Raw genomic sequence first — 14857 nt, forward strand, 5'->3', positions numbered from 1 at the left:
AGAGGAGACAGCAGGAACTCCGGTTCAACAGGCACCCTCTCAAGCAAGAACCACCTCCCTTAAGCCTAGCGTTTTAAGCAATAAAACTCCAGCATTTTCAGCCCATACACCTGACGTTTTCAGCATCCACTTTCCTCGCCAGCAGCCCCACTCAATAGCGCTTGCAGACTCAGCCAAACCAGCAAGTCCTTCAGAGTTTTCAGTGCAAGCAAGCCAGCATTTTTCAGCCAGTAAAACCAGCGATTCCAAGCAAGAGAACCAGCGTTTTTCCATCAGCCCATCCAGCGTTTTGACAACAAGAAAAACAGCGTTTTCAGCATGCAGAGTCACAACAACAGATAGCATTGTCATCGTCATCACCATCGTCCTCGCAGCATTCAGTTTTCAGCCTTAGCATCACTTAGGTTTGCATCAGCACTTGTACCATATTTGTGCAATCAATAGCATAGACTTCTCTCGCCATCGAGAGGAGGGCCTTCGGAGGAGGGTTTGACAACTTGTTTGGTGTCGTATTCTCTTCTCTCTATCTCTCAGTCTCAGCACCTTCATTCACAGTGTTTATCCACTTTGTTTGTGATCACTTGCACTCTCTCACTAAAGGAACGGAAGGCTCTCCCTTACGTAAGTAAAAGGAATCCTTGAGGACAATTCGGAGCACTCATCTTGAGCAAAGTTCAACATTCACTTCCGCTGCACCTTACATTGGTATCAAAGCTTTGGCAGTGCTCTGTATCACTCGAGGAAAGAACCACAAGAACCACAGAATTTTTTTTGCTTGTTGCGGTCGCACCCAAGTCCACTTGGGCGTGTCGATTCACGATCGTGTTTTTGAAGAGTGACGAGAAACCCAGAAAAGAAGGGCTTGTCCAGCCTCCCCTTGTGCCTCTTTTCACTCACTTAGCGGCCGGCCAATCGACGTGAGGTGGGAAAAAGCAACCTTGGTGTGAGCGCAAGGCCGCCAAGGGGTGCCCGCGGAAAAGAGCAAAACTCGGGTGAAGAGAAGATCCTTCTCTAACACAGATTGCAAGCGAAAGAAGAACCTCAAGACCCCCGAGAACCTCAAGACCCTCAAGAACCTAGGACCCACACGAACCCAAGTTCCTCGTGAACTTAAGAACCAAAGTGTATGGTCATCACCCGAAGCAGAATGGATACTTCGCATGGAGGTGATGGGCATGAAAGTAGTGAAGAAGAATTTCCTCACCATGGAGGTTTTCCTGACCCTCCCTCTTCGCCATCTACGCCAAGGATTGCACCAAATCCTATGGAGGCTTTGGTCAAGACGATGATGGACATAATGGCACAACAACAAGAAGCAAATCGCGTTGCGATGGCTCAACAACAAGGAGCGAATCGCGTTGCAATGGCACAACAAGAAGCGGATTACCGTGCCTTGGATCGCGAAGCACGCTTGGCGGCTAAGGAACGAGAAGAAAGAAAAGCAGCAAGAAAAGCAGAAAAGAAGGCCAACCTGGAACAAGCACACTTGGCAGCCGAAAAGAAAAAGGAAGACTTGGATCGTGAACACAAAGACAGAATGGCAGCCTTGGAGCGCGAGCGGGACGCACGCGAAGAAAGAAAAGCGGCCTTGGAGTTAGAGCGTGAGACCTAGAGAGAACAACGCATGAACGACTTGGTTCTACATATCCTCACCTCGAAACCCGAGCCGGCCAAAGATGTTGGTGGTTCTTCAAGTGGCGCAAGCCGCGATTCGGCCTCCAACAACCCCGTCACAGACAAGATCACGTTCAGTAAGTATGATGGTAAGATGGATGCTACGATTATTCATTCTTGGTTGCATCAATTTAATGCTTATTTTGCGACAACTAAGAAGACAAGGAATAGAAAAATTTTGACGGCAGCCATGTACCTTGCCGGTGATGCCATAAATTGGTACCACGCATGGCAAGAGACACAGTTGGCCGCGCACCTCCTTCCCTTCAATTGGGCCGACTTCCAAGACAAGCTCAAGGCGCGGTTCATGCCACCATAGTACCTAGCACGTTTGAAGGACGATTGGCGCGCTCTCAAGCAAAATGGTATGCAAGTTATGTCTTTCTCTAATCGTGTTTTGCAACTCGGCACCCAAATACGCAAATCGGATGATGAGCGCAAGAGGGCTTTCATTTTCGGGTTGGACGACTATCTCAGGTTTGATGTCGAAGTCCTCGACCCAATCGATCTCAACAAGGCGGTAGCGATTGCTCTCGCACAGGAGATGAAGCACGACAAGGGAAAGCCTAAGGAAAACAAGACTTCCACAAGTACCTCTCAGACTTCGCAGAACCCTCAGAACGGTAAGAATGGTAAGAACGGTAACTCTTCTAACCAATCTTCCAATAGTCTCTCAGAAAAGAGCTCTCCAAATGAACCTGAGGGTAAAGCTTACGAAATTGCTAAACCTAAGCTTACTCCAAATGAAAAAGCTAAACAAGGAATTTTAGGAGGATACAACAAGTCGGAAGAGCAAAGCATTTATTCTAAGGAAGGTCGTTGTTATCACTATCACATTAAGGGTCACATAAAAAGAACACGTCCTAAGCTTGACTCTAATGAATCTAAAGAATCCACAAAAACCACTTCCTCTGTCAATGCAATAAATGACAACACGAGTGTGCCCCAAGCTTCTCATGACCCTCCCATTGATGAGTCTCTCATTAAATGTTATGGTCATATGACGGGGCAGCGGTTTGTTATATTGTTTGACCCAGGCAGTATGCATGATGTGATTAGTCCCTCTCTTGTTGAGAGAGCCCGCCTAGAGGTTAGTCAAAAATCTCCTCTCGAGGTCTCTGGCTTCGCTCCCGGTATGGACTCTCGCATCACGAAAGAGTGCCTTGATGTGTTGTTTACAGTTCAACAAGCTGCTTTCCGCAGAAATTTTTTAGTTTCTCCTCTCTCAGGATGTGATATGATTTTGGGCATTCGATGGTTTCGTGAGTATAACCCTCTCATTGATTGGGCGGAAAATACGTTCACTTTCAATGCCAAAAGTGACTCTCCCATTGTCATTTATGGAGAGCGAGTTGTTCATTCTTCATCTCTCATTTCTAATGTGCAGGCGAAGATTGAAAGGATTCAGGAGACGGAGACTCTCTCAGTCTTGTCTTCTCCAAAGCACGACACACAAGATTTGCATGATGATAAGCATGATGAATTGCCTGATAATGATAAGCATGATGATTTCAATAACAATGACAAGCATGATGATTTGCATGATGATCACGAAGTGATTTCTCACGAGCATGATGATTTGTATGATCAAGACGTGATTGTTCACAAGGATGATGGTTTAGTTGATGCTTTTTCTAGCGAAGCTAAGCTCGTTGCAGATTCGATCAATCATGAAGAATCGATCTTGGCTTTCGAGTCGAGGTCCACAGCACCCCCACAGGCAGATTCGATCGATCACGAAGAACCAATCTTGGCTCTCAAGCCTAGGTCCAGCAAACCCCCACAGGAAGTATTATGGTTTCGAATGATTAGCCAGCAGGCATAGTTTGAGTGTTTCTTTCGTGATCGTTTCCTTTATTTTAGTCAGCGTCTTTATGTGATCCCTTTTCTTAGGCATGACATATTGTACGTTGAGCACGTTTCACTCATGAATGAGCACGGATGTATGCGGATTGTTCATGGAAAGCTGAAATGTTTGCATTCAAGGAAGTCACATTCCATGTCTATTCCTTCGCATGACACAATCGTAGAAAGAGCACAAGAAAGATTGAGCATCAAGCATGGGCATGTCCATTGTGATTTGCCACAATTGATTGATTTTAGATCAGAAACACAACATTCGCTCTCATTGTTTACGTGTGCGTGGTGAACTGGTTGGCACTTCGTCTATTTGTTCATCTACATTGCATGCACAGTCTTTAGAGAAGACGCGATTTTTTTCAGTCGCTTTACATGGAATGGGTATGTTCATGTTTTTGTGTTGGAAGTGGTTTCAGGAATTTTCAGCATCGAAGATTCTTGAAGAAGTTGGACGCATGACTATAGAGAAGTTGAAGCATTGAAGGAGCCCCAGAAGACTTTGTGTCGCTTTCGGCACAGTCCAAAGAAGCAAGCGTTGCAGACCTTTATGAAGTTCAAGCATCGCACGACCCACACATCAGAGTGGGCACAGCGGTGAAGAGTCCTTTCAGGGATTCAAGACCCTGTTGGCGATCTCCCTCGACGCCGTAATCTGGCACTTTTGTGAGTGTTCGTAGACCGTGCATGTCCAAACACTTAGAGTAGATGCATATTCTCTAGTTGCACACAGCATGATCATCAGCATTACCATCAGAATCCATCAGGAAAATTTTCCAGCGCGCAGAATCTATTTTTTCTATTTTTGACATTTTTCAATTATTTATTAAATGAACTTTGTTGGGAACTGTGACATGACACATCCAACCCTATGTGTTCGTGGACAAGCTACAGCATGACCAGGGTTCAGTTCAGTCAAGTTAGTCTAGAATAGGAAGTGATCTGGCACTTTTGTGAGTCTATTCGCAAACCGTGCATGTCCAGACGCTTAGATTAGATGCATATCCTCTGGTTGAACACAGCATGACCATCAAATTTCCATCAGAACCCATCAGTAGCAGTTTTACAGTGCATAGATCTATTTTCCCTATTTTTGACATTTTTCACTTATTATTTTAAGCGACTTTTGTTGGAAAGTAGGTAGGGCAAATTTACTAAGATACAACAATACGATGCATTTGTAAACAGGCAAGGCACCTTTTGAGATTCTTGAGGGTGGCAAAAAGGTTCCTCCCATTTTGCACACGAAGGGCACAAAGCAAATCGATGAGATCTTGGTACCTGAGTAACTTTTGGCACATACGCAAAGAAAAGTTAAGGGAAATGTTTTGGTGAAGTTCAGGAACTATCCACCTATGGATGCAAAGTGGATGGAAGAGTGTGAACTGCTAGAGTCACTGAATGTATTGCGACTTTACCTTGAAGCTTGAGGCCTTTGGGTTACAATCTACATATGCCCCAACTCAACGTGTTCAAAAGAGGGGTCATATGGAGCTAGTACATCAAATGTATATACGAATTCACTGCAATAGAAGTGTGCACTGCTCTACAAATGTTAAAGGTATTATGTTCATTTCTATCATAGATAGAAATGGCATTAATTCATTTGTATCTATGCTACATGACCTTTCCTGCGGGATACATGTGATGATAAAAGGGTGCTAATCACACTAAATCATCTATGGCATGTATATTTGGCCAATCTGTCAAGAAATAAAGTTGATGTTTGCACACCCAACATTGACCGTAGATCTTTGCAGCTTGATTCAGCCCCACTTCTTCCAGATGTCAGTTTCCTGATATTCCTAATCACAACATGCCACTAACATCCATCATAAATTGACCCATAGCATTTAGAAATTGGAACCAGCTATTAATACAAAGCTATTTCAGTGACCATCTGACAAGATAGAAGCCCCAAGGAGGACTATTTGTACCACATCTCATATGTAAATGACTAGACTTACAATTAAGGAACAACATAGCATGCTTACCAGATAATAGGATGCCTCCACTTTGCCCAATCTTCACAAAATACTTTCGTCCGAGTAGGTCTCTGAAAATCATCTACTATCATTGTGAGAGGCCTTTGATATTCTCCAGCACAGTCATGCTTAACCCATAGCCGTTTAACCTCGCTTAAAGAAAAGGTCTCATTGGAGTATCTGAGATAGTCTCCAAATGGAAGACGTACATGACCTGCCAGCCCAAAGTATGCAGGATTTGCTGAGCTGCCATGATGGCAGGAATGAGTCAGACTCTAGGAAAGCAGAAAAGACTAGTGCACTTTGTTGCACTAAAACATGCACAACAAGGAGAGATTCATGAATATCAAGCAAAAGAATCAAAAGATTGTTTTGAACAAGGGGAGCAATGGCTTAAATTTCAAGTATCTAAAGGAATTCAAGAGAGTCTTTGAGAATTATTTGGGAAAAAGGGGGAATAGAAGCGAGCGGGCGGGCGGGCAGGCACAAAAGCATGCATTATAAGTCCTCAAACATCAATGTACCCGTGTTCTGCAACAATCAGAGAACGGTTCAGCATGATGCTTAGTCCAGCTGCAGTAAGTATCTTGTATATATCATTCCCTAAACCATCCTCTGCAGCTCTTCCAAAAACAAAACCTCTTTGGCAAAATTCCTTCGCAGGCAACTCGCGTACATGAGATGCTCCTGGTCAAAAGTAAATGACAAATTAGCACTTCTTACAGAAAAATCTTCCAGGCTGCAAAATATGAGCACAACATGCTACACTGCTGTGTGGAAATTTCTTTTCTAATAAAAATGACGACGACAAAAACAGCAACAAGGTATCCAGTTTGCACATTTTTAAGAGGAGTGAAAACAAGCTATGCTTTGTCTTTCCTTAGGTCAAGAACACCTGAAAGCTAAGATGTGTGCCAATGTATGACACGTGTGAATGAGCTAACAGCATGACATGCACAATATCCTCCCAACATCCAAACCCGCAGCACCACATATGACTAGATGCAACAAGTTATAACAGTCAGATAGGAAAGTCACCTCTTCATCAGAGAAAAGTTGATGACAATAAGCCTTTGGCATGAATAAAAAGAGATAGATGTACGAAAAAAAGAGAGTTAATGTGTACACTTTTGGTGACAACGAGCAGAAGGAAGGGATAATATAAAACAGAACACAAAGAGAAAAACGCACAGTAAGAGATTAAAAGCCTCCCAATCATTGGAATCTGAACAAGGACAACAAAATAAATGCATCAGAACAAGGCAATTAACTTAAACAATACTCAACGATAAATTACAGCATAGAATCTAACCTCAGCAAAACAACCCTCTGTTCTGCAAATGGGTGAGAAGAAGAGAGTGTATCTTGGTTGAGAAAGGAAAGCCACACAAAACTTTACATTGACAAGACAAAGTTGAGTTACAGTGCTAAAGAGAACATTCCTACATTGCCCATATTCTGTGACTAGCTACTTTGCAAATTTCCAGACCCTTGTGCATTGGATAGTGATTGGACCACTTGTAAGCACAAAATGTACATGAGTAGCACCAAAGTTACATTGCAAAACATAGAATACAGCACTACATTTAACCATTCACCATTCTGGCGAAAATAAGCCTTGATCCTCTTCCGGACTCGTAGAGTGGAATCTGCATAAGAGCTAACTGCAACACGTCCCATCTCCTCAACAGTAGCACAAGATTTTGAAGGGCTCCCTCTTGCCTCCGCATTTTGGAACTTGTATAAGTATTGCGAGCTAGTAGTCTCAAATGTGCTTTGCTCTTTTACAGTCTCAACTACTTGCGATAGGTTATGAATGTGCATCACGTTGGCCCTCTCTTCAGAATCCGAATTATGCAGGTAGACAACATTTTCAAGAGTGGTGCCAGCACTATGCTGATGAGGTGCTTGATGCAGATCAGGAGCAACCAATGCCAATTCGTTGTCTTGATGTGAACTCCGTGTGCTGTTAACTTCCATGTCATCATCATCATAGTCGTACTCTCTGTGCACATTGATACCATCTTGTAGGCCTTTGAATTGTGTCCTTTGATTAGCATCTGTGAATGTACCCTTGAGCTCGGGAACCCACGAAGCGGATGCGTTTGATGATGATAATGAGGCCGAGTTTTGAGAGTGATGACGATGTGTAAGCTGGGTGTTGTGCGTGCCAGAGAGCCAAGTACTGTGAAGGAGATGATGGGAGAGAGAGTGCCAATGTGAGTACCTAGAAGTGGAGAGGACTAACCAGATGAGCAAGGCAGCCACCCACACCAGATTTGATGAGCGGACCAGCTCTTTCTTCAGCTCCGCCCATACCCTGTTGTTGGGCTTTCTCATTTCTCCTCAACCAGCAGCCTCATGCAGGGAGAGGAGCCTTGTCACCTCCGGCATGCGCTCACCGGTGGAGGTCTCCATTGGAGAACAACAAAACTTGTGGCAAGCCAATTGGTTTTAGGCAATGGTCACGCGACGCTTAGTTATCAGACAATTGAACAAAAAACTAAGCCTCATTCTTGGTTGGCCACACTCAAGAGGTGCGCACATAGAGCTCATCTTGAACCGCAGCAGCAATAAAGAACAAAGTGCAAGAATCTCCATCCCGCTGCGGCAAACCCGTCAAAGTAGGGCTTGGGACGTAGTTAGCCGCTGCGGCCCACCAATCTCGCAAAAAGCAAAGGGGAGAGAGAGCGTGTTCGATGGAGATGGGGTAGATTGTGTGCGCGAAGAGGGCTTGGCGGCAGTGTGCTAAATTTTCGGCTGCACAGGATTCCTTGATGGTAAATCGTCATGTGCGCACCCTTTCAAAAAGGAGCATTAAATGAGTTACTATGCCTACCTTTTGTAACTATGCTTATTTTGGCATAGTTGTGAAGTTCAAGGCATAGTTGGAAGGATGAATGAATAACTAAGCCTCGTGTGACCATGTAAGAGGCTTATTTATTCATTTAATGCTTTGTCTAGGTATAATTGGCTTAGTTATCAATAACTGATAACTGAGCCTCGTGTGACCATGCCCTAAGTAGTCAATTGGAACGCATTTGCACGCTATTGTGGCAATGTTTTGAGTGACGAAACTTCTTTGGTTGGTCCTCATAAAAGCTATGAAAGTTGCACGAGAACCACGAGAGAGAATGCCAAATGCAAAAGAGAGAGTGGCAAAGTTGAGCCAACTTGGCAGAGTTGAAACTTGGATGGCTTCATTTTCACTATGTGACTTTGTTACTCAAAACATTGCCAGAGCAGCGTGCAAGTGTGCTCTTCGATGGGTTAATGGTTGCAAAAGTGTACTCCCTAATCATTGATGATTAGCATTAGTCTATGGAAGGTGAATCCTTAGCTTAACCATGGTGTTAGGGTTAGGGTTAGAGAGATGGTAATTAGGGTTAGCTTAACGCCAAGCGATGTGATCGGCACCAAAGAAGTAGGGCACATTTCCCATGGCATTTGTGGTCCGTTGGATTGGTTTAAGTTTACTTTTTCTTGAGGCGTTTACTTTATAGGAAAGTGAAGTAGCAAGGGGAGCATGAAAACCCATGTGGGCATGTGGATAGGTGCCAAAAGCAAGAGCATATATATATATATACATATATATATATACACACATACATATATATATATATATATATATATATATAGAGAGAGAGAGAGAGAGAGAGAGAGAGAGTATAAACACAATGATAAGAGTCAAAGTACAAATGTTTCATTAGAAAACAACCTCTAAAGTAGGCTTGGTCCTCTAATCATTGGCTAGAGAGGATGCACCCTCTTGCTATTGGACCATGTCATCATTTATATTTCTTAAGTGGCTAGAGGAGTTTCACATATCATGCCACAAGTCGAGCTTACCCTTACAATCACCCCCTTAAGCCAAACTTGGGGTTGTACAAAGATTTCATGTATTTGGTTCATGGATTTGTGTCATGGTGTACTCCTAGGCTAACATGATTCATCACCATGGTTCAATGTCTCATGATACATCATAGATAGATTTCACTATGGTTCACAAGTGAGACTTAGTAGGTTCACTAGTATGTCGTCACGATTTTGTAAATTGTTTTGTTAGTGGGTATCTACCCGAGATACCCTCAAACCGAAAGTCGAATACCAGAAGAACAGTCGGGCATGCGAGGTAGGAGGAGGAATGGGGCAGGGCTTGGCGCAGGCAATGGCGCATGGTCAGTTGTTGCTGGCAACCGAGCCGGAGTCACAAACGAGGGGGTGGCATGAGCAGCAGGCTGGGAAGCGAGCGCGCGACAGAGAAAGGGGGGGCCTTCATCATTTTTTTTCAAGGTTGGGTGCGTGGTCAACAACGTTGATGCTCGTTCGCATGGCTTAGGCCAAACACTGCTGTCAGGACAGCTTCCCCCCAAAACTATGGAGTAAGCTTCGCCATAGACATCATAGAGACAACTCATTCTTGAATCGTACGATTCATTCTTTCAGCTATCCCATTTTGTGCAGGTGTGTATGGAGCAGTAAACTGCTGCCGAATGCCTCTTCTATTGCAAAAATCCTTGAACTCTGTGGAGACGTATTCTCCACCATTGTCCATGCGAAAAGCTTTGAGCTTTGTTCCTTATTGGTTCTCAACCATGGCGAGGAATTTTTGGAATGTCGAAAAAACTTCTTCCTTACGCTTAAGGAGATACACCCACACCTTTCTGGTAGAATCATCTATGAATGTGAGAAAGTAGTTCGCCCCCCCTAGAGTTTTATGTGGCATTGGATGACACAAATCACTATGCACCAAGTCTAGAGGTTCGCCTAGTTTCTTATTCAAAGGCGAAGATGTCAATCTAGTCTGTTTTCCATACAGACAATGCTCACACAATGGAAAGTCCGTGTAATCTAACACAGGTAAGTAGCCAAAACGCTGAAGTGTTTTCATTCCCTTTTGGCTAATATGCCCTAGCCGGCTATGCCACAACTCAGGAGACGGCAGCTCGGCAACATAGATAGAGTGTTCGTCGACACTCGAAACAAACAAAGAGTACAGGGATCCGTTTTTATTGCCTTTCATCATGATAAGGTTGTTCTTGCGGTTCATCCAAGAACGATTACCAAAAACTGTAGTGTAGCCAAGATCATCCAATTGCCCTATAGAAAGTAAGCTTTTCGTAAGCTTGGGCACATGTCTGACATTCTGCAGCACAAAAGTAGTGCCATTATGCATCTGAAGTTTCACGTCACCAATGCCAATAATGTCAAGCTCATAGGAATCACCAAGCTTGACTATTCCATGCATGGATGCATAAGAGGAAAACCACTCTCTATGCGGTGCGACATGAAAACTTGCACCAGAATCAAGGATCCAATTCTGTGCATAACCCTCATCCTGTGCAACCAAAGCATCTGGGGTGAGATCTGAAGTGAAAATGAGAACATCTGAGGCATCTGTTGTCACCTCGGCATGAATCTTTGTGGGCATAATGAGCATCACTAGAGGAGGAGCATCCTCTACTATAGTGGTAGGCATGGGAGACTCGACAATGTTGAGCTCCTCAATTTTTATTGTACTTTTGTCTTTGCCAGAATTATCCTTTTGCATGTTTTTCTGATCTCTTAGGAAACTGCGACAATCCTTTTTGTAATGACCCTTCTTGTGGCAATAGTAACACTCGACATTTTTGGCATTGCGGTCTCTACTTTGGTTCCTGTGTCTGCTAGGACTACGAGGATTTCGCTCTCTACTTTTGCTTTTGTATTTGTTCCTGTCACGGCCTCTTGGCTTTGTTGAACTGCCAGCCATATATGCATCTCCATGACTATCATTATCGAGAGATTTACGACGAATCTCTTCAGTGAGCAACGCATCTGTGACAGCATTGAATTCTAACTTGCCATTCGGAGCCGAATTGCTAATGGCTGTGCAAAAGATATCCCATGAACTGGGTAGAGAGCATAATAATAAGATAGACTTGAGTTCATCGTCAAACTCCTTAAAGCCTTGAGATGTCAGCTGACTGAACAAGGAGTTGAACTCATTTAAATGACTGGAAACTGTGCTACCTTCTTTCATGTTGAGCTTCATAAGCTTTTTCATGAGAAAAACTTTGTTGGATGCACTTTTGCTCTCCCATGCGGAACATAAGCTATCCCAAAGTTCCTTGGTTGTTTTCTTCCCTATGATAGTGAAGAAGACTGACTCGGCTAGATGTAGACGCATCGTAGCCATGGCTTTTGCATCCAAAAGCTCCCATTGAGCTTGTGTATAATCATCATCCTCTGCGCCCTCTTTCAACGGTTCTGAGAGGCCTTTGTTTATCAAAACATCTTTCATGCGCTCTTTCCACATGGTGAAGTTGCTGCCATCGAACTTCCGAATGAAATAGACTCAAAAGTGCCAACTATGGAAGGCACGACTCGCGCGAAGTAAATCCGGCAGAGTCTCCTTTGTATGAGGAGTCAAAACTCAACTCAAAATGTATATAAATGTGCCAACTGCACTAACTGGGCATCTGTTGCACAAAACCACTGCTATGTGAGTGCCAACTTGACATCAAAAAGCATAAATAACCGTCCAGATACATATCCTATGGTGAGGGTACCGTAAAGGGGAACTCCAACTACCTGTATCACCGAAAGTGTCTCAACATTCGAGCACACCCCAGCTCAAAGAAAACCTGACGCTATCGACCCTCCAAAAGGCTAATGCAGACACAAATGGACTAGCCACAGTCTCATAAGGGCTCTTCCGGTCCGAGTCTCAGAAACGGCCGGGAAAAACTGCCAAAATAGCCCAGAATGGCTCCACACGTAGTACAGTGGGCAGTGTCCGCAACTCAATGTACATGAGTAAAATCGCGCTCAAACAGGCGCCAAGAACTGCTGCATGTAGTGAAAGTGATCCCTGCAGGGATATCTGCGCTCAAAAGAGCTCAGTAGCACTATGTGTGCTCACAAAAAAATGCATCTGTCAACGCATGTGTCCGCAGAGAATCTGCTGTCAAAATGACTGCCAAAATCGCCAAAGCGTTGTGTCTGGTAACCTGGAGAATCTGTGAGTGAATGGGCTGAAAAAACCCCCCTGTAGCCTGTAACCTACGTGTCGGTGTCGCTATGTGCCGATTTCTACCGCCAGGCAGAAATATGCTAGTCGAATAGCCGCCAAAGGTGTCGTATCCGTAAACTGTGTCGTACTGCGCGATCGGTGCGCTCGGTGCCGATGCCGGGTGCCACTCCTCTATGATAGAGGTACCTCACCCGCGCATGTCGCAAGCACGGTCGTCGATCGCGGGAACGCGCTCGTCCTGGGAAAACGCCTGGTGTCTGGGTCGGATGTCGGGGATCCACCGGAATGTGCAGTGTCGAGCCGGTGCGCATGAGCGGTGTTGATGCCGATGTCGCCTTCCGCCGCCGGGCGGAAGTGGGTAGCCGGGTAGCCGTAAAACGCTAATGCTCGTCGGACTCGGTGTGCAGATGTCGAAGTCAAGTGACGATGTCAAAAAAGTCGATGACAAAGTCGAAGAATCGTTGATGTCAATGATGAGACTCTGGTCTCTCTCTCTCTCACTCGCTCAAACTCGCTATCACTCTCTCTAAAGCTGCACTCAAGCCGCAGTGGAGAGTCGGGATGAGGAAGAGCGAGTCGAGAACCTGTGGGATCAGCCCCTTGCACACACAAAGGTGTGTGTGGGGCTCAGACTTAAAAAAAATCAAAAATCTTGCAGTGTGAGGTTCTGCCAGAATTGACCGAGAGAGGCAAAAAGGAGTGTGTGTATGTGTCGATCTCTTCCGGCTTGACAGGCTCGCTGCCTTGCGGCACTGTGTGTGTGAGAAACACCACCACAAGCTCGCACTCTCTCTCAGTTCTCTGGCTGCATCACCTGGTTCTGTGGTTGCATCACTACGAGCTCGACTTTTCCAATTGCTCGACCTCCCGATTTGATTGCAACCCGTTGACAAATTGGGGGGGTGTGTTGATTTTGCCAACGCTGTCCACCTTGCCCTCCTATGCTCGACTGCTACAGATGCCTCGATTGTGCTCGACTGCCCTTGATTCCCTTTCAAGTTTTGTTATGCTCTCTTAATTCACTTGTTAGAGCTATTGGACATGCCTGCTTATACACACACACACACACACACACACACACACACACACACACACACACAGTATGTGTGGTTCTTGCAAAGCTCATGAGCAGCCCATTTGTCCTCAATTGAGTAGGACAGCCCGATCTGCTCCCATATCTGCAAGATTCAATTCAATGTTGCCCTTTGGTGCTCACGGGCTTGGCTGTCTTGAACTGCGTGTTGCACCCCTCGATTTTCGATCGACTGCAGCTCTCTCAAGCCTTGCTTGTCTACCCGAAATGCTCTCACTCTGCTTCTACTGCAATGTGTGTGTGTGTCTCGATCTCTGCTCGGATCTGTAGCCTAATTCTATCCTCACTGGCTGCTCCTTTTCTCAAGTTTGCAAGCCTTTCAATGGCTTGCTTCTTTGCCTGACTGCACCCAATGCTCTCGTTGCTTTCCAAGCATTGCTTCAATCAAGCTCTCTTGTACACACACAAGGTGTAACATTTTTATGGCCTAATAACTTATGTGTAGCGGAAATTAGCATGAACATAGTGGGCATTTCATTAGAATAGATTCCTAATGAGAATTACAAGAGTGCTTGGATGGAGAGAGCAACAAAAAGCATAACACCTAGTTAGATAGCATCGACAATACTTTCAAAAGAGAGAGAAATTAAGCTATTGACAACAGTTGAGGACTGGATTTGCATGGAGCCGGTCCCCCCTCCAAAAGGCTTTGTATTATGGTTTCTCCCATCAAGAGAGACAGTGTACAATACAATTCTTTGTGTTCCTTCAAGACTAGCTAGTGCAATGAAGATGGAAACTTCATACACCAAGCAAAACACTTAATCAAACACAACTTGAATTATCCCCGTTCTCAGACCCAAGACCTCACACACCTTCGAAGATGGTGAGAGCTAGCAGGGTATGAGAGTAGATTGAGAGGAAGAAGGAGTATCTTACGAGAAAGATGTACATCTCCTCACATAATCACTCATATTAGCATAGCTTAGCTTAGTAATTAGCTTGGTAGAGGAGATGAGCATGCATTGAAGCTTGGCTCTTGGTTGGATTTGCATCCACATGCCAAGAGAGTGTTGATGTAGGCTTCTATCTCACAAGCTTGGAGTAGGTGATGAGCTCTCCATTAAAGCTTGGGAGGAGATAGAGTATTCTTCCTTCACACATGGTCAAGTGTGAGTGTGTGTGTGTGTCAATGCCCAGCAAAAATCAGCCCCCTCTCTCTCTTGGGCGAGCCCTAGCTGCTAATTTGGTCTGGCTTTTGCCTCATTGGACCTCCCCAAGTCAAGCCAATAG

At 44.7% G+C, this 14857-nt stretch overlaps 1 protein-coding gene across 1 annotated transcript in view; it reads right to left on the bottom strand.

Moving 5' to 3' along the window:
* Positions 1–8030, bottom strand: part of LOC147430983 (uncharacterized) — a 35870-nt gene extending 27840 nt beyond the window's left edge. Inside the window, exons 1-3 of the mRNA XM_086493504.1 lie at positions 7115–8030; positions 6041–6203; positions 5526–5762 (exon numbers count right to left, since the gene is read on the bottom strand). Of these exons, the coding sequence (XP_086349630.1) occupies positions 5526–5762; positions 6041–6203; positions 7115–7856 (1142 nt within the window). The 5' untranslated portion in view covers positions 7857–8030. The remainder of the gene's footprint in view (positions 1–5525; positions 5763–6040; positions 6204–7114) is intronic.
* Between the last annotated feature and the right edge of the window lie 6827 nt (positions 8031–14857).

This window comes from Adiantum capillus-veneris, chromosome 21 (assembly GCF_014529385.1).
Source record: "Adiantum capillus-veneris isolate H3 chromosome 21, ASM1452938v2, whole genome shotgun sequence".
Classification (NCBI taxonomy): domain Eukaryota; kingdom Viridiplantae; phylum Streptophyta; class Polypodiopsida; order Polypodiales; family Pteridaceae; genus Adiantum; species Adiantum capillus-veneris.